The 21,285-nt window shown below is 36.5% G+C and overlaps 1 protein-coding gene across 1 annotated transcript; it reads left to right on the top strand.

Moving 5' to 3' along the window:
- The first annotated feature begins 5,294 nt into the window (after nt 1–5,294).
- LOC112687844 (innexin inx1) lies at nt 5,295–19,390 on the top strand. The gene is made up of 3 exons (XM_025560791.1): nt 5,295–6,324; nt 15,556–15,908; nt 19,011–19,390. The coding sequence occupies exons 1-3, from the start codon at nt 5,815–5,817 to the stop codon at nt 19,213–19,215; spliced, it is 1,068 nt and encodes a 355-aa protein (XP_025416576.1). The 5' UTR covers nt 5,295–5,814; the 3' UTR covers nt 19,216–19,390.
- Nucleotides 19,391–21,285: the final 1,895 nt, after the last annotated feature.

Here is a 21,285-nt window from a genome sequence, read left to right as displayed (position 1 = left end):
CAAATTCTAACATATTTCACATTAATTAAGTAATAATAACGTCAATGTTTTTAAGTTTAAATATTTGTTATGCCATTTAAACTTTTTAATAAAAATAAAAAATAGAGTTCAATATAATATCGACTTGACGGTGATAGTATTTTTGCGTTTTCTTGAACAAGAACAAAACAAAGACAACGAATTATGTGGGGTCTGATACTGAACACTCTTACGCTAAAATACGTTCCCAGTGATTTTGTTTGTTTAACGGAAAAGCTGGTCTTAATCATGTAGTTATAAAAATCATTTAGATAATTATCGCTATTGGACGATAGTCTGTCTTTTGTCACTCAAGTAGTAAAACCTACTCGGGCAGACTTCGTCTGAAACGATGACTGTCTGACGCGTGACACCGCAAGCTGCTTTAGTAAACCGGCCGTAACCCGAGGCCATGGTGATAATCGACGATCACCTATTGTCAACATTGTCATGTCTAATATTCGAAAACAACACCGTAGTACTAATTTGGATCGTTCAAGTTAATATTCTTTGTTCTACCTTTCATCCAGCAGGAAACAAGCGGATATCGGTAAGATTCGTTGTAAAAATTGTTGTCGCAACACTTTAGCTGTACAACACTAAAAAAAAAAAAAAAATCTTAAACTTATAATTAATAAGTAAGTAATTAATGAATCATTTTATGAACAAATGTTAAATATCTATTATTACATTTGTTTTGTTCACATTTACATTGAAAATATGCATTTGAGCAAACATAGTTATACACATTTTGGCTGACTGATCGATTTTTAAATATCGTGTAAATAATAGTAAATAAAGTATAACATTATACCGATTTTAATATTATTTATATAAGTTTATAAATATCATACTTAAAGATAAATTTTTTTATATGTTTTAATTGTTTTTTTAATGTATGTGTACATTATATATGATAATACCATGTTAGTCAGTCGAATACACTGCATTTTCAGGAAGTACTAATAAAAAGTGTTTAAAAAGTGTTTAGCGATCATGTCTACGTGCTGGAAATCACGTTTGTGAATTAAGTTTAAGCAGGATATTAATATAGCTAACGGTTATTGAATTAAAAATAGGTGTTGAAATATAATCGTAGCTTTGATCACATTAAATGTGAAAATGAGTATCGCCATAAGTCATAACTAGAGCTGTGAATTTGTAGGAAAGTGAATTTTTTTTTGTTGATTGTAAAAAGTAGCTTTCTAAATACATAATTTGAATTATATAACTACGAATCCATTTATGAAACATTTATTTTGAATTTTTTTTGCATTTTTTGGCGCTTTTAATTTTTTAGGTAATTTTTGTGTATTTTTAGTTCATTTTTCGATATTTTTAATCAAATTTTAAAAACTTAAGATGAATAAGGTATCAGAAAATAAATGTATTTAAGTTTGTTTTATTATTTTAACAAAATACATACTAAAAAAAAAAAAATAAAAATGTTAAAAATGTTTCAGGTGAATCATTAAGTATAGAAAATATCAATCAACATTTTTATTAATATTTTTTTTATTAAATAAACGCTTTTATGCATGTAATGTAATGAACTAAGCTATAATATCCTGTTTCTAATATTAATATAAATATAAAAATGAAATTAAAAACTATTTTAAATTCATTTTATACTATAATTTTTGGCATTTTATATTGCATTTTTTTGCATTTTAAGTGCATATTTTATTGCGTTTATTGCGTTTTAAGTGCATATTTTATTGCATTATTTTGATTTTTTTAATGCGTTTTTTAAGATTCTTTAATACATTAAATTTACAGCCCTAGTCATAACACTAATAACTAATTGATTTATTTGTTACACTTATATTTTTCAGTTTTAAACGAAAATAATAAGAAAGAATAAAAATTAATAATATACAATGCGATACACCGATAACGTGATTGAATTATTTCGAAAGACGGTGAATCAGAAATGTCGAATTTTTAAAAAAAATATTAAATGTAAAATTTTTAGTTTATAATACAATGAATAATTATAACAGAAGAAACCTTCTTTACTGCCATTTCGTATAGGTATCTGGTACTTATCTATACTGTTTTTCAAAATATAACCAATAGATTTTTTTTTCAATTAAATTTCGATATCTAATTTAAATAATGTATGTTTTTAAACTGACTATGAAGAGTTTATGTTTCACCACATTCAAAACGTTTCTTGTCGGTAAAGTATCAGCTATAATTGTTTTTTTCATCATATTTCTAGATGTATCAAGACAAGTTTTCAATTTCTGAATCAAATTTAATTAATTTCTGTTGTGGAATGTGTCAAATTATAATAATCTTCGGTTAAACGTCGTAAGTCACTTTAATGTAGATTTACATATTTTTTTTATTTATTTATTTTTTGTTAGAAAAAAAAGAAAATATTTTTCATAAAATGAAATTATGTAGGTATCCTAATTCATAATTATTGTTTATATATCATTGTTTACCGAACATATTGTGAAAAACCAGGTCTGTAGAAATTAACTATTTGTCGTCTGTACTCTATTGTGTTTTAGTTAGTAAACAAATGCGCACTGTTCTATGTAAGAAGAGTTTTCCATGGGCTGTTCGAAGAATATAAACCATGCGCACGCGCATAAGCCAATAATTACATACATTATATACGGATAGGTAGTATATATACTTGATCTATTCGTGTTATTTAACCTTCGTCAATGTCATTTAAGTCACCGAATATATGTATACGAAATAACAGGATGTATGTTTTGAACGGCGAAAATCCTTGCGGTCATTTTTTCCATACGTACTCGACACGGACACTCGTCACACGTTATTGTTATGCGGTAGATGAAAAGGTATCTGCCTCCTCGGTCGTTACAAACTTGTACACGAGGGGCAAAAAACCCGACCTTATCTTCGGTATAATATAATAATATCTACCGTTTTATTATATATATATACGGACTAGGACCTATTATCATGGGTGTGGAGAAATGTTTCGAAGGATATAAATATACGCTACGCGGTGCTGGGTTTTATATGTATTGTGTGTGTGTGTACATCTTAAAGTCCAACTGTTTTTTTTTTTTTTTTTTTTTAATTCGGATTCCACAATAAAAAAAAAAATTGAATTTCTGGTGCACACACAGACGTACGCGCTCACAATACATTTACACGTACGGAACGATATGATTGCCGAGGAAACCGGTTTTCGGGGGCACTTAAAGTAGTAACCCATCCAGATTCGATGACCGACACAAGACAAAAGGAGACGGGTCCGCGGGCGCGAGTTCACGGCCGCCGCTGTGTTCACAGTCGTAGAGGAGAGGCATACACCGCGTGCACGTGTGTACGCAACGGATTAATATAGAAGAGGAGAGAAAAAAAAAGGGGAAAAAAACATATACGAATGTACACGTAAAATAACAATAATAACGGGGCGGCACATTGTTCGGGATTCCTGCGGCCGCGGGTCGTACGACTGACGACTGGGACCACCCGGCGCAATGACACTGACCGCGGAGTATTTGTTTGCGTATCGCGTTGTTGTTCGACGGACATCGATCGATGCAGTACGAGGAGCAGATCGATTTCCGTTCGCGCCGTGCGTGAGGTGGTTTTCTTGTACGCCGTAGCGGGCGTTCCGATAACGCCGGAGGCCTATGGGCTCAACTAGAGCCCGAATATTGAGGGTGCTGAAATTGCTGAAAACAAAAATAATATGGTATTTAACTGTAATTATTACGGATTATATAAATTAGAAAAAAAAACAGGAGTGCTAGATTTGAACTCGGGGGTGCTAAAGCCCTATCGCGCTCCATAGTTGTACCTATGCCCAGCGCGCACCATCGTCGTCGACCTGAAAGTATTTACAACGTTAGTCTTTCGATCGCACTAATATTGTGTTGCGTACGGATCATAAAATGGGTATTTTACAACTCGCCGCGTTGCATAAATTAAATGAACACGAGGTACACGCGATTAGACAGACGACGTTTTTTGAGACGGTATTCTTTTGACGCGCGTGCCCGACGTCTCGACGTTAGAAACACGAAGGGTGACCCGGACGAGTTTTTTTTTTACCATCCCACAACATTATTCGACGATCGAAACCAAAACTCGCCCGGTTGATTTTCGTGTAGCCGTCCGTCTGTAGGGACCGGGTAATAAACCAAATGTTTTTCAGACGGATTCCGCACCCCTACACACATATATATATATATATATATATATATTGCCGTGAACCTAAAACAACAACGTAGACGATGGAGATTCCTTAAGAGGTTGTAATTTCGTAACACACTAACACTCGCCTACCGGTGTAATTTAATCGTTATCAAACATATACGTACACATGTGTGCACCGGGTACGCTCGGTTGATACCACCGCCGCCACCGCCGAAGACGTTTCGCCCACAGTCACCCGTGCGGAGATCCGACGAGCTACGAAGCCTATGATTAATATCGTCGTGGCTCTCTTGGTCATACACACGTAACGCGTAGTTGTACACGTACACACTATAAGTGAACACCACCGGGTGCGACGCTATAGTCGAGATTTCGCTGTTTCGTAGCGTTATTATCCGTATTCTGTTCACAAACACGCACCCACGCTCTCGCACTCCAGCATTCCCACACCTAACCTGGCCAACGCCGAGTGAAAGTCGCACGCGTGTACACATTGCGCGTGTCGGGTAGAACAGATTTTCCCGGTCAGGAATTCCTCGGTCGGCCGGAGGATCGAAAGAGGAGAAAAATACAAGATTTAGACGGACGATAATTTGTTCATATCTTTCGTCCCCTTCCACCACCCGCTTTCACTGTTCGTTGTTGCGGTGGTCTAATCGGTAAACAACGGCCATACGGTTTCGGGGGTAGGCAGAGACGACGACCGTCATATCGTAGCCGGTGCCGCCGCCGCGTCCGCGACCGACCCCTTTTTCGTGACGACGACGTTCCAGTGGTTCTCATTTCGCCGCCTCGTTTTCCCGCGCGCGTAAAACGTTACGTTGCAACATGGTCCCGCGCCGTCCTACTGGTGACTGCATCCATCTGCCGCATTGGAGGGAGGGAAGGTTTATTCTCATTTTCCATCACTCCGGCGCGAACGGAACGGTTCGTTCGACACGCGTACCGGAAAGTCGGCGAAAGTGAGAGCCGGAAACCGACGGACACGAAAACCGCGGCCGTCCGGTGCGCGCGCAGCAGTTACAGCAGCAGCGTCGTGTCCGGTGCATTAACAGTTCGAGAAGTCATTGTTGTTATTGTTGTCATTGTTATTGTTGTTATGTACGTGATTGTTGGCAGTACTGGACACGGGCGCGCACACGCGCGCGTGCGATGAGCCCTGTTACGTCCCGCGCGCGCAAAAGGGGGAGGGTGCCGACGCGTACGGTAGTCAGCGGCGGCGGCGGCGGCGGCATCGGTAGTACTGTGTGTAAAGCGGCAGCGGCAACACCGGTGTAGTGGTACTGCCGCGTTCCTCGTGCCATTGTAGTGAGATAGTTTTTTTTTCGGTGCCCGCGCGTTTGTTTACGCCGCGACACGGAAACGCGTTCGTTCCGGTCCGTCTTTACGTCCGTTACAGTTTCCGATTTCACTTGCCTACCAGCCCCATCACCCCGGGCGCGCACTCTTTTCGACCCGACGACCACGTGCCGCCGTTAGCCGCGCGCCACCAGGGACGTTCGGTCGCCAAGCGTTTCCGCGGCGTGCCATGACAACGACGAGTGCGTCGTCGTTGTTGTTGTCGTCGTCGTCGTCGTCGTCGCCGTTGTTGTTGTTGTTGTTGTTGTTGTCGTCGTCGTCATCGAACTCGTCACCGCAGACATGTTGAAGTTGTTGGGCGGCCTCAAGGAGTTCATCAAGCGGCGGCCGGTGACCGTCGACGGCACCGTGTTTCGCGTGCACGTCACGTTCACCACGGTCGTGTTGCTCGCCTGCTCGATCATGGTGACGGCCACGCAGTACGTGGGCAACCCGATCCAGTGCATCGTCGAGGGTCTGCCCACCCGGCCGGTGAACACGTACTGCTGGATCACGTCCACGTTCACCATGCCGGACGCGTTTCGCCGCGAACAGGGCGTCAGCGTCGCCCACCCCGGCGTCGGTCCCGAACACGGCGGCGGACCCGCCAAGTACTACACGTACTACCAGTGGGTGTGCTTCGCTCTGTTCTTCCAGGCCATGATGTGCTACTTCCCCAAGTGGCTGTGGGACATGCAGGAGGGCGGGCTCATGTCCACGCTGGTGATGGGCTTGCATTTCGGGCTGGGGGCCGAGCAGGAGAGGGAAAACCAAAAAAAGATACTCGTCCACTACATGCTGACGCACATCAAAGTGAGTATACTGCACTGTTACGTGTTTACGTGCATTTTGCTTTCGCCCGTTTTTACACAACTGTGAACCGTTGCTGTCCTTAATCTCTATCCGGTATTCGTTTGGTCGCGGTTTATAATGATGTACGGGATTTCGTGAACCGCGTACGCGCCATGTTGCGATGCGTTTACGATTGATAAAATGTGTTTCCATACGTAAAATCGTTTTCGTTTGAACGTATTGAACAACACGCATATGCAGCAATAACACAGCGATTTGAAGAGATTTATAATGTCGTTCAACGCGGTCCATAGTAATTCGGACAACAACGGGGAAAATAATAACGTTATTACGAATGGTTTGCAGCGTTAATACTATTTCCGTAGCCGTTGAACACTCGTCCAGACGGTGTTGTATATTTAATCAAGCGGTTCGATGTCGTGGCGAAGTCTCCGTAGCCCTGACCGCGGAGATGCGTGTACCCAACCCAAGCCCGTTCGAAATTAAGGAAGGGGATCGACCCTCCTCCTCCTTTCCTACTCCACCCCCATCCAACCAATATACGCCACGACCGTTTCCCACGCATACAACACCTTGGCATGCGTATAAATATCCCAGCGGTGGAGGGGCGATCGCACACCCTCTTCCGAACCCAACGGCTTTGACTGGAACCGGGAACGCGCGCGCGCGACACCATCCACTCGAATACGAACATTTACGAACAACGACGCGCAACACCTATTTCTTCTCAACTATCTTTGACTGTAATACCCTTCCCCTCCCCACATCACCGCCGTGAAATGTTCGTATGTTGCACGATTCACGTACGGCTTTAGGTTTTCGTACGAACGTTCCGATAAACGCATAAATGCATATTTTTCCGTCGTCGTCTTAGAGAACACCGTTCGAGCACGTGTAAAATAATAAACCATACCGAAACGCGACCGGCGAAGCCTTCCACGCAGTCGTGTCGAAAACCTCCTCGCGTCGCACCGGTGCGGTTCACGTGCACGCACACTGGCGCGGTATTGGCGGGAAATTTTTTCCACTCGGATTACCGATTTCATTGGATCACCCGCCAAAATCTTTTACACCATATTAATATTAAACGGCCACGAATTCACTGCGCGTACAAATGTTTTTATTTTCATGAGTTTTACTTTTGTGTTTCACACGTTTCATATTATTGTCATCACGTGGTTCACAATGTATGAGTATTTCACCGCGATAACTGTTTTCTCGGTTTTCTTTTTTCAAGCACCACCCCACCCCCATTTTTTTTACGGATCCCGTGATTCGAATGTAACCCCTTTGGTGCGTTATGTGTGTACGACGGAATGTCCGACGCTCGGATTCCTGTGTCTCGTACGCGCTTGCTGACCGGAAACGATCATCGGCATCCGCGGGACCGTTGCATTGGTCACGCACACGATAAGACGATATGAGCGCGCGGGTGGGCAATCTGCGCACGATAAGGGACCGTTCGATTCTTTTTTAAGCCCCGCGCGTACACCTGCGAGTCGAACCCATCGCGAAGGTTTCGTCACACTCGCGATCCGTTCGCCAACAGCTGCACCGCCGCGTACACTAAGTCCGCGTGGAGTTCGGTCGGTAAAAAACCCGATTCTCGATGGATCGGTGCGAGCCACTCTTTGGACGTTCGACACGCCGTCCGAACAATCGTCAATGTCGGTTTGCGGGTACGTTCGGCTCGCATTCGTGTACACGCTAGCGGTCCTGGATCGCGTGGTTCGAGTGTGCAATACGTAGTCAGTAAAATTTCGTTGCACGTCCGCTGTGCGTCGGTGGCGGTGATGCCGAAGTCCTAAACGTTTAGTCGGACGGAAAACGTGGTGAAAAAAGATCACAACATCTGAATGTCGGCCCCTACGATGGTTTTTTACCCGAAACGGTATATTGCGTGGCAAGGACGGAAAGTAAGCTGTTTCGGTCGAGGGCGACGTGTGTCACGAGCTACAGGCGAGCATAGGCGCAACTAGGGAGGGGGCTTATTTCCCCCAAAAATATTCCATGTTATACATGGCATACTGCGTACAGCAAACTTAACTCACAATAGTGTCACATACAAAAAAAGACGCATTGCAGTGAATCCGACTAGGGTCAATATCTAAAATATATTAACATGGTATATAAGAGTATAGGTAATCTACCTACAGGTTATTTTCAGTTTTGGTAGTAGGGCTGTAGCCCCCCCCTCAGATTTTTAGCCTAATTGCGCCTATGCAGGCGAGAGCTGCACTTCGCCCAAGACTGAAATGGCCTTTCCGCGCGAGCCACATGTACTGTTTTTTTTTACGCCCCTGCGTTCGCGGAACAGGTTACAAGTATTATATTATTATATTGTAGGGAAAAGTGTATTGACGTTTGGCTTCGATTTTGTGACGAAGTTTTTGTACGGTGGAGCAGCCGAACTTCGATTCAAAGACCTCGGTAAAGAGTTCGACGCCGTTGACCGACGGTCACAAACGGTATAACTGGGTAATGTTTAGTGTCACGGTCCCATCTTTCCGCCCGGTCGGGTAAGCGTACGCGGATCGGTGATGTGCGACGTGATGTTCTGTGCCCCACGGTCGAAAACCACGAAAACGTGTTGAAATGAAAACGTGAATATTATTTTTGGCGCACGTAAAATAAACTCTATGTGTTCGTGTATACATGTCCGTAATGAATGTATAACAAAAATTTAACTAGGAAACGGATTTATGTGCACAAGAAATGTTTGAAATATGCTACAAGGTGTACAGCTATTCTTCAATATGCATTTGTGATTAAATCGAAAATATTTTATTTTAAATTATGTGAAAATTTCACAAATATTGCAATACAAAATTAATCCTTCGGTTTGAAACAACTCTTAATTGGTGTTTTTACTTTAGGCATTTTAAAGTTACGAACGAATAATAAAAAAAAAAATCACTAGACATAAAAACTGGGACAGTTGTACACGTAAAAATCAGTCAGTGTCGTGCATTCGTGCACGACACTGACTAATCGGTTTCCATAATTCCGTCAAGTTAAAATGTTCAAATCTATCGTATGAATTTCTATATTTCTACATCTATATTAAAAAAATATTTATAATATGTGGTGCATACGATTATGTCATATTATTTTTGGCAATAACGACCGGTCTTTATTTCATATCATGTGGTTGTGAAAAAAATATAAGGTAAAAAAATATATGCGCTGTAAATAAAAATATGCACTATAAGACTACAATCACCAATGAAATATGCAAACTATGGGAAACAATATAAATGTTACTAAATAGTCTAAATCGGGGAGACGATTCTCATAAGATCTCAAAAAAACTAATCCGATTCTATGTAAGCATTTGCATATAAATCCGTTCCCCAATAATAACCAAATAATTAGATCAACAGTCAAATGGTGCACGAAAAATAATTACGATGAGTTTAATTTCGTTTTATTGACCACGCAGCGTTTTATTGTAATCCGTGTTAGCATTACTCTAATCGGCTGTTTGATTTGTCGAACAATGGACGATGTATTGTGTACGAATGCCTGCGGTGAAAATGTAGATGATACGGGCGGCTCGCGGTGTTTATATTAATAAACACACATAGGTTTTTGTTCGAACGAAACAACTAGGACTGAAACGTAATGTTCACGCGTCTCCGAGTCGGTGAAACGGTTTTTTTCTTTCTTTCTCATAATGACAGGGTCTGTTTTATCGTCTAGAATATTCCAAATATTTCTTTTCCAGTTCAACAAGGCTTTGAATACGGAATAGTGTATTACGGCGGACGCATCGTCGGAATAAAGGATGATGTACCGCTCTTTATACGAGCCGTTCTGGTTTTAAAAATCCGTGAAACACGTGTGCAACTAACCTCACGGACAACGTTCTTGTCAACTTTTAGTCCATTGGACGATTTGTTTTTCGAGTGCTCCGTTTTATTCGAAATACCGTCGAACGTATTACAATGTTCTACGCGGACCGTCGACTATGACAATAATGATTATAGAATACGTTATTAATATTTTGCATTTCGATCAGTTATCCGAACCGTATGTGTTATGCTTTTCTGAATGTTAAAATTCGAATAAAAATAAAGGTACTACGTTTTTCCGGTCAAATCCCGTTGCTACAATGTGCATATTGAGTGTTATTGTTATCGCGATATTGTTGTTGCACTATTCGGTTACGGTATTTACATAAGGTCTATGGTTAGTGTCGTTTCGAAAACTTTGACCCCGGACCCAAACGAGTTGTCTGTGATTTCAATAAACAATCGACAATTATTTGGAGAACACCGACGTACGTTTCGCTTTACATAGCACTGAATCATTCATGCGTATTACGCGTATTCGTGCATATTTTACGTTTTTTTGTTGTTTCACACTAGATGTGTGTAAATCAAACCTTCAAAACAACAAAAGCATTAGTGAATACATATTTGTCAATTATACAGGGTGTGGTTTACTCGTACAAAATGTTCGGCACAAATCACCATCGTGACACACTAATTACTGACGACGTAATCGTTATACTGATGTCCGTGGAAATGTACGAACGTACGAAAACGTAGTGCATGTACATACTCGTATACACCGCGGGTATTAAAATTTCTATGGTTTCAAATTAGACTTACTAACGATCTTGTATTATTAAGACCACTTCGCCGTAGAAAAATACGACCGTCTTTCTCGTACACAATGTGCATGTAATATTTATTGTGTAGAAAATAAATATATGATAATCGTACGTTCAAGAGCTGAACACTAAGCCTAATCAACACCGACAACATAACCATAAGCACGAACAAACCAGTAATTTTGGAGGAACACAAATAGTTCACTGCAGTGACTTCATCGCTATCGACTCTTTTAGTTTACAACAACACCTCGGGGGCATACTTAAAACTTGGACGTACAATCCGCAACCCCATAGTTACACCAATGCATATACATTTATTATTCCCTTATCCACGTAGTACTTTCGACCGTAACAACCTAGGCGTGTGGTGTGGTCTATACGGAGTTTTCAGCCAACACAACGGAAATGGATTGTATAGGTTTTTCGATTATTACGTTTTGGAGACGAAGTAACTAACATGTCGCAAGTCTACTCGGTGTTAATGAAATATACGAGACTTTGGTTTTCGTTAATAATTACGTTTGACGCGGGATTAACAATTATATATTATAACTAAACTAGCTGATCCGACAAACCTTGTGTTGTCATATAAATTAATTCTAGAGAATATTTTGCTAAAAAAAATAACTAATTTAATATAAGTGTGCTAGGATGTGGTATATAAGTGGAAGAGGTATGGAGTGCTGTGAACGGTGACGGAATATAAAAATGAAAAAACATTTATTTTTTTAATAATTTATTAAAATTGATCCTTAAAAATGATATATATCGCTAATTATAATAATAATAGTAAAAAACAATATCAATCCCTTAATGCAACAGAATGTACAATATTATTTGTTATCCCATCTTTCGCCAACACAAACTGGATGGTTCGAGAGCACGCCACGTATAATTTCCGTGTGAAAAACATGATGTGCTCAAATCTAAGCTACAGACAGACATCGTTTGGCCTTGAGACTTATTGATACTCATTGCAAATGACAATCTAATTGGAAATTGAAGGTGTTTAAATTGTATTGGCACATCTGTGGGTAAAATAGGGATTCGCGGTAATAATATATTTTCATCTCGGAATTTGCCATTTAAAATGATGGCTTTGATAACATTTTTTTCATTAATTTTTTAATGACTAATCGCGTGCCGTTGCATAACCGTGGTGGATTCAAATTATGAACCAAAATAACCGAATGTCAAACCTTCATTTGTAAATTATGCAATGGCTTGCCTGGTAAATCCAATGAGTTTAAAAACTCTGTTGGATAATTTACAGCTTCAGTAGCATCGCAAATCGTATCAATAGATTTGTATGACACCAAGTCTCTTGGTAACAAATGTTGTATTTTAAGATTCAATTCGTTGACGTCCACAATTTTTCGCTGCTAAATTTGTTCTTTCTGCCAGCCACTCATGATTTTTGTATTGTCTCTGTAAATTGTGTACATCAAAAAAAAAATTTGAGCCAAATCGGCCCAGCCGTTCTCAATTGATGAAATGTTATACATTTTTGGCTCCATTTTTATAAATATAGACCTCTACCTAACCTCTTTTTGCCAACTACTCATGATTTGTGTATTGTCTGTGTACATTGGGAAATATCTGGTCAATAGGAGCATTTTGCGTATCAATGATTGTGCAGAAATTGGTCGATAATTGTATGTATCCGTTTCATCTGTAGTAACTTTCCCATCACCGATATCTATAATTGTTTTGAGAATCTTCAGCACGCAGCTTTTTTTGATTAAATCGCAAGTATCAAAATCGTTCGCTCTCTGTCTTTACATACATTTCGACCATGAATTGTTGACGAAGCTCATGATATCGTAGAATAATTTTGTCTTGATCTCGTTTAATCATCAACCGATATGCATATTAATCCTTCGAACTAACATTCTTGTTTGTTTTGGCACTTGTTTCGAGATATTGTTGTTTAATATTTATGCAATTCCCGTCATTTAATATCAAAAATTTTTTCCTTAAAAACCTTCCCCTGAGAATTACGAACAATTAAAAAAAAATTTGAGCCAAATCGGCCCAGCTATTCTCAATTCATGAAATGTTATACATTTTCGGCTCCATTTTTATATATAGATATGATTATACAACTATAAACGAAGGACGTGTTTAATAATCTTCTTCTTCTTCTTCTAAATGATATTTGGCCTTTAATATTTTACCATCCAACTTAAAAGCCTGTTTAATGATCATTATTCATAAATCAATTTAAATCATTATTTTATTATCAATGAATTTTTAATATTAATCTTACGAATAGAAATAATGACGTAAAGGCAATCACATTTTGTCAATAATATTTATATTATGTCATTAATTTATCCATATTGATAAAATAATGAAAATAATCATTTTATTTTTTTCTTAACTTATCAAAAGTTATTCTGTAACAATTGTAAGTAAAATTTATTTTCATCGTAATAAAACAGTTTTTTTATCACCATATGTTAAGTTATGATCTGTAAGCCAATCGAAGATTCCTTATAAACCGTTCATGGTTTTTAATATAAATAAACACTTGTATGAGAGAAAAAAAAATGGAAAGAATTTAGAGGCTTATATTACAATCTAGACATTTTATAATTCACATAAATAAAGCTCGTTCTTACGTTATAAAATAGACGGGGAATCGTGCTCGTCTATGGGAAACAAAACGGACTCGTCAGACAAGTACCTATCGCCGCGTTCATCTGCGACGGTATTTTTATGAAAACGTATCGGACTCGTCTCTCCTTGTTAATAATACAACGAAATCGAGTACAATGTTAAGTCCTCCGAACTATGAGAACCGTTTACTGTACATGTTACGGACAAAGTGGGGTAGTCGGCATTGTGTGCAGTGCTCGGACATTTTAGTGACCGATTTTAGTGGTTTCAATGAAAACGAAACGCATTGCTCAGAGTATGTTCGATGAACGGATGCGTGCAGCAGAGCAATGTAAACTAAAATCTAAAAAAAAAAACCTTATACCTACTGCAGAAAAAAACACTGTATTGTTATAATGGCTTCATGGAGTGTTGAGGTGTACCGAATGTAGAGTAAATGTTCAATAGAACGCTAACAACATTTTCCACGCACTCGTAAGTCAATAGTTGCAGTAATACAAATGTCTTGTCAAACGATTCTGAAATGGTATTACTGTCAATGTCACAAACTACCATCACTTTGTTTTCTTTCTTAACATTGTTTTTTATTTTTTCCAACTTTTTAATTATAATTCTGATATTTTGTTAAGATTTTACTTTACTAAACTTATCAAAGGGTATTATTAGCCCGTTTACAATAAATATTACGCATTAATATTATGTTCTTACGTTATAATATAATCGCATAGAAACTTAATAACATAAGTATATCAATTGATCGATTAATATATATATACTGCATACGGTGATATTTTAACTCTCTATTCTAATTTAAATTTCTATTTCTATATTTCTATATATAATATCTATTTATATTATATTCTAACTTAAATGCGAACGAAACTAAAGCAGTCCGCAGTTGTCGCCGAATAATTTATTATTAATATACATTATTGAGTACCATGTAAATGCATTTATATAGTAGACCACGTCCAAGGAAATAAGGTATAGTGAATATAAGTATAGGTGCGTCAGAACAAAATAAGAATGCGTACCCTGTCCATCACTGCGGTCTCGATTTATATATTATGTACATATTGAGCTGTATAACAGTTTCTAGATAATATATCTTTTTATCCTTTAGATTGTAATGTGAAATATATCAAACTATATACCAGTTGATCGATGTGAATATACATTTTTGAGAAGAGCGAATTGGAATTCTTATTTATTTTAGATTCTGAGCAGAGCGAGGAATGTAATGGTTTTACAATGATATTTATTTCTTTTTCTTTTTTATTCTGTAAACACTTTTTCTCCCTCTAAACTTGCTCAAAAGTATCAAGTGTAGCATCTTTTCTGAAAGGTAATGTTCTTGAGCTGGTACTATCTTAGGTGTGATAAAATTAATAAGTATAATAAGATTAAAAATTATAAAACGTATTAAGGAAAAAATACACATATATCGGTAGTAATATCGAAATATAATATTACGTGTACAATGTTTCGCGATACGTATATTGATTTTTATTTCATTTCACATGAACACATTCATTGCTACACGTCAATTTCCTGTACGCGTACCGTATGATATAATATTCCAATTTGCGTTACATTCGTAATAATTTTGCGGTGACCGCTTACGAAATTGCCTCCGAAGTGTTATTGACGTTGAATGATCCCTACAGCTATACCTATATTATATAGCTATGAGGATTATTATAGATATTATATTTAAATAAATTTGGTTACTACGAATAGTAGTACGCACAACCGTACGCACGTTATCCGATCACCATAATAATATGTTAACCATGTAATGTATTTTTAGCAGCGTTGAAGTGTACGCGTGTTAAGTATATGTAATACAATCGATATTGCACTGGATCGTCTATATCATTAAGGATAAAACGTTGTTCAGACAAACGAACATCCTGCGCATACCGTATTAGGATAGAGACCAAAAAATTAAAAAAAAAAATGTATATACAACTAATATTATTTCGCAGAAACACACGTGGTACGCGGCCAAGTATTGGACGTGCGAGTTCATGTGCCTGGCCAACATAGTGGTGCAGATATACTTTATGAACCGATTCTTCGACGGAGAGTTCATCACGTACGGTCTCCGGGTGATCGGTATGTCGTCCGAGCACCAGGACGACCGCGTCGACCCTATGGTGTACATATTCCCCAGGGTGACCAAGTGCACGTTCCACAAGTTCGGTCCTTCGGGCACCGTGGAGAAACACGATTCGCTGTGCCTATTGCCGCTGAACATCGTCAATGAGAAGACGTACATATTCATATGGTTCTGGTACGTGATGCTGTTGCTCGCGCTGGTCCTGATGGTCGGCCACAGGTACGTTGAATGTTTCATCATGTGTATGTCACATAACCGTCGTCGTGCGATTCGCCCTTAACATGGCCGAACTTTTCTACACATTATAATGTAGCTGCCACGTGGTTAAAATGTTGTACAACATCTGTCCGTCCTCCCCGAAAGCTGATAATTGCAAACGATTACGTTATTTGGCCTTTGCGATTGAACAGTTATTTTGGGATTGTTTTTTTTTTCATGGAAATCGATTTAAACTCCATTCCACTTCTCCGAAAGCACGATTCCTAATGATCTCTGCATTCCTCTCGTTCTGTGAACAGTGACCAATATCTCTTTTATAAAATATTTCGTTTCCATCTGGAAAATTGTTACGCAATCCTAATTGAGCTACCAGCTCCTAATACTCTTGCGATGCATTTGAAATAGTACTGTAACTTATATATCATATACACAACTACCTTTTATCATTCTTCTTGGAGTTTCTATCTGTTTCGGATGTTGGAAATCGTAATAAGTATTGTTTATTTGTCTAACGATGTTCGAAATAATTCGCTTGATGTTACGCAAAACCAATAACGGAAGTTTTTCAGCTATGAAACCCATTTATTCCCAATATTTCTATTTCCCTTTAATTTTTTTCTCAAATTACTAGTTGAAGTCCTTCATATTTTTGTTCGATTTTCATTATGTGTTCCAGGAACTAATATTGGATTAACCTTGATATTTAGAAAAAAGAAAAAGAATTATTTTTTAATATTTAATTAAAATATTACATAAAACAATTTACATTTAAAATTATGGAACACTACTGTAAATATTTTTTTCTTCTTCATTTTAAAGGAATTTACTAATCAATATCATTTTGTAGGTAGTTTTGTACATAAAAAAAAGAAATCAATTAATGTCAAAAAAAAATTTTAAATTAAATGTTCTTTCCTAAATACATATTACATATGTATTACATGTCATACAATTGCATTGTATGACAATTATTTTAGCTATGTTTTCAAAAACCATTGATTGGCGGTTGTTAGTAAACAAATTTTTATATCTTGAAAATTATCTTTCCACACCTACAAAAGTAATAGGTGTGTATTTAAAAAATATATCATTTAATTTTTTTTTTTTTTTTTTTAAATAACGTTTATTGAATATTTAAATCTATACTATTTATACAATGAGTAAATTAGAGGGAGGAATAACAGGAATGGGACAGTAAAAAGGGAGGCTCACAGTAGAGTTACCTTTACGTGAGTCTTAAATTAATGTTTAACTCTTGAGAAGATCTCTGGACCAACTTCGGTATAGGCGCCGTGCAGGGTTGTCTGGAAGAGACTTTGACTATAGTTGAGCTATGGTTTGGGTGGCCTTGCATTTTGGAGTGGAGTCTTTGGTAGTAAATGGCTGCTCTCTGTTAATGGATGAAACTTTGAGGTCTTCATGTAGAGTGGAATTTGTGACAAACCAAGGGCTTTGGTGAGTATGCGGAGGCAAACTGATTGGAATGCTTGAATTGTTCTGAGATTTGAGAGTTTATCAGTACCCTAAAGGGCAATTCCGTATGACCATATTGGTTGGAGAAGACTTTTGTATAAAAGCAAACGGTATGACAAGTTCATATTAGATTTGAGAAGGAGTCTGATAATGTGTAGGCGAGAGTTAAGTTGTTTCCTTTTACTTTTGAGATGGGGACCCCAGATAAGTCTTCTGTCGAGTAGTAGGCCCAGGTATTTAGCTTCCCTTGAGAGGAGGATTATTGAATTATTAAAGGAAACTTCGGGACAGTCCTTAGGATCATTTAATTTAGAGATTAATCTTCGCCGGTTTGATTTGATTCACTTTCACTATTTAAAATTTTTAATATTTTAGTATATCATAGTCTTCACTTTTTGATATTATTTTTCTATATTTTTTATAATCAGATTTACCTTTTATATTGCAATACCTAGTAAATATTTCAAAAATATCAACAAAATAAATAAAACAAAAAAAAAAAACATCGAAATATGCACTAAAAGATAAAATGTGCAATTAAAAACGTAAAATAAGCCCTTAAATTAAAAATAAATGGGGAAATATCAAAATATGCAAAAATATGCTTTCAAAAAATTGATAGTTTAAATTATTTTGCCATAAAACAAATGTTGTGCTAACTTAACATATCATACGACCAACCAAAATAAGTAGGCAAATGCATATAAATTCGCGCTCTAGTTAATTTGTAATTACTTTTCGTTATATGCACTCTTTGAAAAACTATTACAACTAATCGATTTCCATATCCTTTGTTGAATAAGTGCCTTCAATGGAAATTCTCTAGAATAACTATAATCTTGAAAACCACAACTATAATCGGCCCGATATATTTTCATCTATCACTTGTACTTATTATTTAAACATTTTATTTAAATATTCAATGAAAAAAAAAATCAAGATTTACACTGGTGTTGTTTCCACCGCTTTTATAATGTACGTGTCTCCTGAATTTATTCTGAATACAATATACGGTATAATGAGCACTTCCCGTAGATTTTGTTTTTACGAAAATTAAAACATATTCACACGTCTATTGCGATTAAATGTACTTGAATAATTATTGAACAGTCGTACTGAAACCGTACGGAGTTGACGAAATACGGTAAAAATAATTGTCCATAGTCATTATTGTCACATTGTCGCGCTACTACGGTACATTTCATGTTTACTGCATGGACGTAGCGAAATAGATCATGTCGTTGAGTGACTGTTTTGCGACTCACAGAATAATAATGTTCATGTAATGTATGTTATAACCTAGTATAAAAATAGGTTATGCGAGCAAATTAAATAAGTTAATAAAAAAAAAAAAATATAAGCTAAATTACACCTAACACACGGTGGATGATATCAACGTTAACATAATTTCAATTTCACTTTAGTTATGATAAGATATACGTCTACCAAATAATCGTATTTTTGTTTAAACACATAATTTTTTTTTACGTATCATGTGTGAGCTGTATACAATAGCTGATTAAACATTATCTTATATCATATTGTTTAATGTTTTTCATAACTCTTCAATCCTATCCCTTTGACGGCCGGTGATCGTTGTTATTAATCAATCACGTATTGGATTTTTAGGATTTTGATCATGTACAACTTGAAGGCGAGGAAAAACGCGTTGCGGTACCGCCACTACAGGTTGATAACCGACGACGTAGCCAAAGCGGTGACGAACAAAGTGTCGGTCGGTGACTGGTGGGTACTGTACATGCTGGGCAAGAACCTGGATCCGATTATTTACAGAGAAGTGGTGCGTGAAATCGCGAAAAAAGCCGGCAATTGAGTCACGGACCGATTGACATACAATTCGACTTCCTCAGCATCTCCATGTTCGCCGCCGAGTTACACCGAGAATACTGGGTCAAAAACCCGGCGTCGAACTTAATTTTATTATTATATTTATTACTATTCCATAAGAAATGATACTTTTTTTTCCTTTTTTTTTTTTTTTTGTAATCGAGACGATAATATTACAATATATTTATTTTTATTTTCACTATTTTATGTCAATCCAAAGACATTATATTATAATTCCATCTAGTTCGTAAGAGAGCAAACGAAAAAAACAAAAAAAAAAATTTTATAATGTTAAGAACTTATTTTATAATTCATTGATTTAATAAATAATATGATACAACGATATATTTATATATGCCGACGCGAATAAAAAATAGCACTGATACACAGACGTACACAATAATTATATTATATACTCTCGAACGTACTGTCTATTTTTATATTGTATTTTATTCGTCCACGTTGTGTTTAATTTTTATTTTTGTACTTTTTATAAGATAAGACATTACATTTGTTTCCTAATATAATGCTCAGTATATGCCGATTACTATTGTATATCATCCACTTCGAATCAACATATTGTCAATTAATTAATCAATACAATTTTCTGTCTAAACGTAATATTATTTTTAATAAAAACAGTATTTTTTCTATCGAATGTCTTGCTTTAAATTGCATACCAATACAATTGATATTGTGACCAAATCAACCTAGTATATAATGAAGAACTGTGGATGTTTAGAGAGAAAAGCGAAAATAACTTTTTGGGCAAACCACAAACTTAAAGGAATTTTAATAAAATAAATTGTGTAATAAACATGTTTGTCAGATGAAAGTTTAATACATAGTCAAAATTTAAAAACGTTATGAATAATCCGCGATGAAAATGTGCGAGATGTAATTACGTTACGAATTGTGTAATAATAATATGATTTATTTTTTAGTTTCGTAAGGTAGGAAATTATAAGTACTTCTCATATTTCCTCGATCGTAAATGGTCAGTAGTCTTCAAATTTGAATATCACAACATGTTGTTTTATGGTAGACATGCGAACAATTTCCCATCATTATTATACAACCCGTAAATTTAAATAATAAAAATTATTTTAACGATTTAGTTTTTCGTATTGTATCATTAGAAAATGAATGTCGATGTTTAAGAAATCTTTTGTGTGCTTATAATAACATAATATGTATAAATTACTTTTTTTATTTTTTATTTCACTTTCATATTTATATTTATTCTCTGAGATTTCACCATGGATGTTTCTTTTTCAGTTTCGTGTTATTCAAGTTCAATTTAAAATGAAAAGTAATTCATGTTAAAATGATATACATATATACAATGTATATTATTATATATAAACGTATATATATATGTTATGTTTTTCTTTTCTGATATGATGTCATTATAAAACGAATTACATTGTAGGATTGTATTACAACTTAAAATATTAATTTGTCTTCAGTTTTTCTTTATAAAGATGATTATTAAATGTGTACGGAGTTGCCCGAAAACATAAATGTGGGTAGTAAATTAATGTGTTTAGATCCTCAGGCAACATTATCTGAAGTACGCCATTCGTAATAAAAAACCTTATGAATCGGTGAAAAATTTTCGTTGGCTATAATCACCACAGCGATTTAAATGTTTTCTCTTTCGTCTTGTTAATCGTTTTCATTATTTGTGTACACTTGAAAGCACTACGCGATGTACAAATTAAACCTTACCTACGTATTTTTGATATTATTACTAAGCGATTGCGTATTCTTGTAGATTAAAACGACAATAATATTAAAAACACTTATTTCATAGGAACTATTTGTACATTTGCTTAGCTTGGATTTAATCATGTTCAAAAGAAAATGTAAGAAAAACGAAAAAACTTGTCTCGATAGTCGTCAAAATTTTCATTTACGTGGCCATCGTGAGGAGGGAGAGTTGATTCATAATAGTGTTAATAACGAAAGAAATATTAGAGAGCTTTCAAAATGTTATATTAATTCAGATTCAGATGATGATGTTTCAAAAACCGATCTCTAAAATGTACAAATA

This window comes from Sipha flava, unplaced genomic scaffold (assembly GCF_003268045.1).
Source record: "Sipha flava isolate LNK unplaced genomic scaffold, YSA_version1 369_pilon_pilon, whole genome shotgun sequence".
Taxonomy (NCBI): Eukaryota; Metazoa; Arthropoda; class Insecta; order Hemiptera; family Aphididae; genus Sipha; species Sipha flava.
The sequence above is the reverse complement of the archived record's forward strand: the minus strand, read 5'-3'. Positions and strand labels throughout refer to the sequence as shown.

Bases quoted from the DNA above. Each gene is read 5' to 3' on its own strand.
- LOC112687844 (XM_025560791.1), top strand. From the start codon at position 5,815: ATGTTGAAGTTGTTGGGCGGCCTCAAGGAGTTCATCAAGCGGCGGCCG. The intron at 6,325-15,555 runs GTGAGTATACTG...ATTATTTCGCAG, and splicing joins ACATGCTGACGCACATCAAA to AAACACACGTGGTACGCGGC. The intron at 15,909-19,010 runs GTACGTTGAATG...TTGGATTTTTAG, and splicing joins GTCCTGATGGTCGGCCACAG to GATTTTGATCATGTACAACT.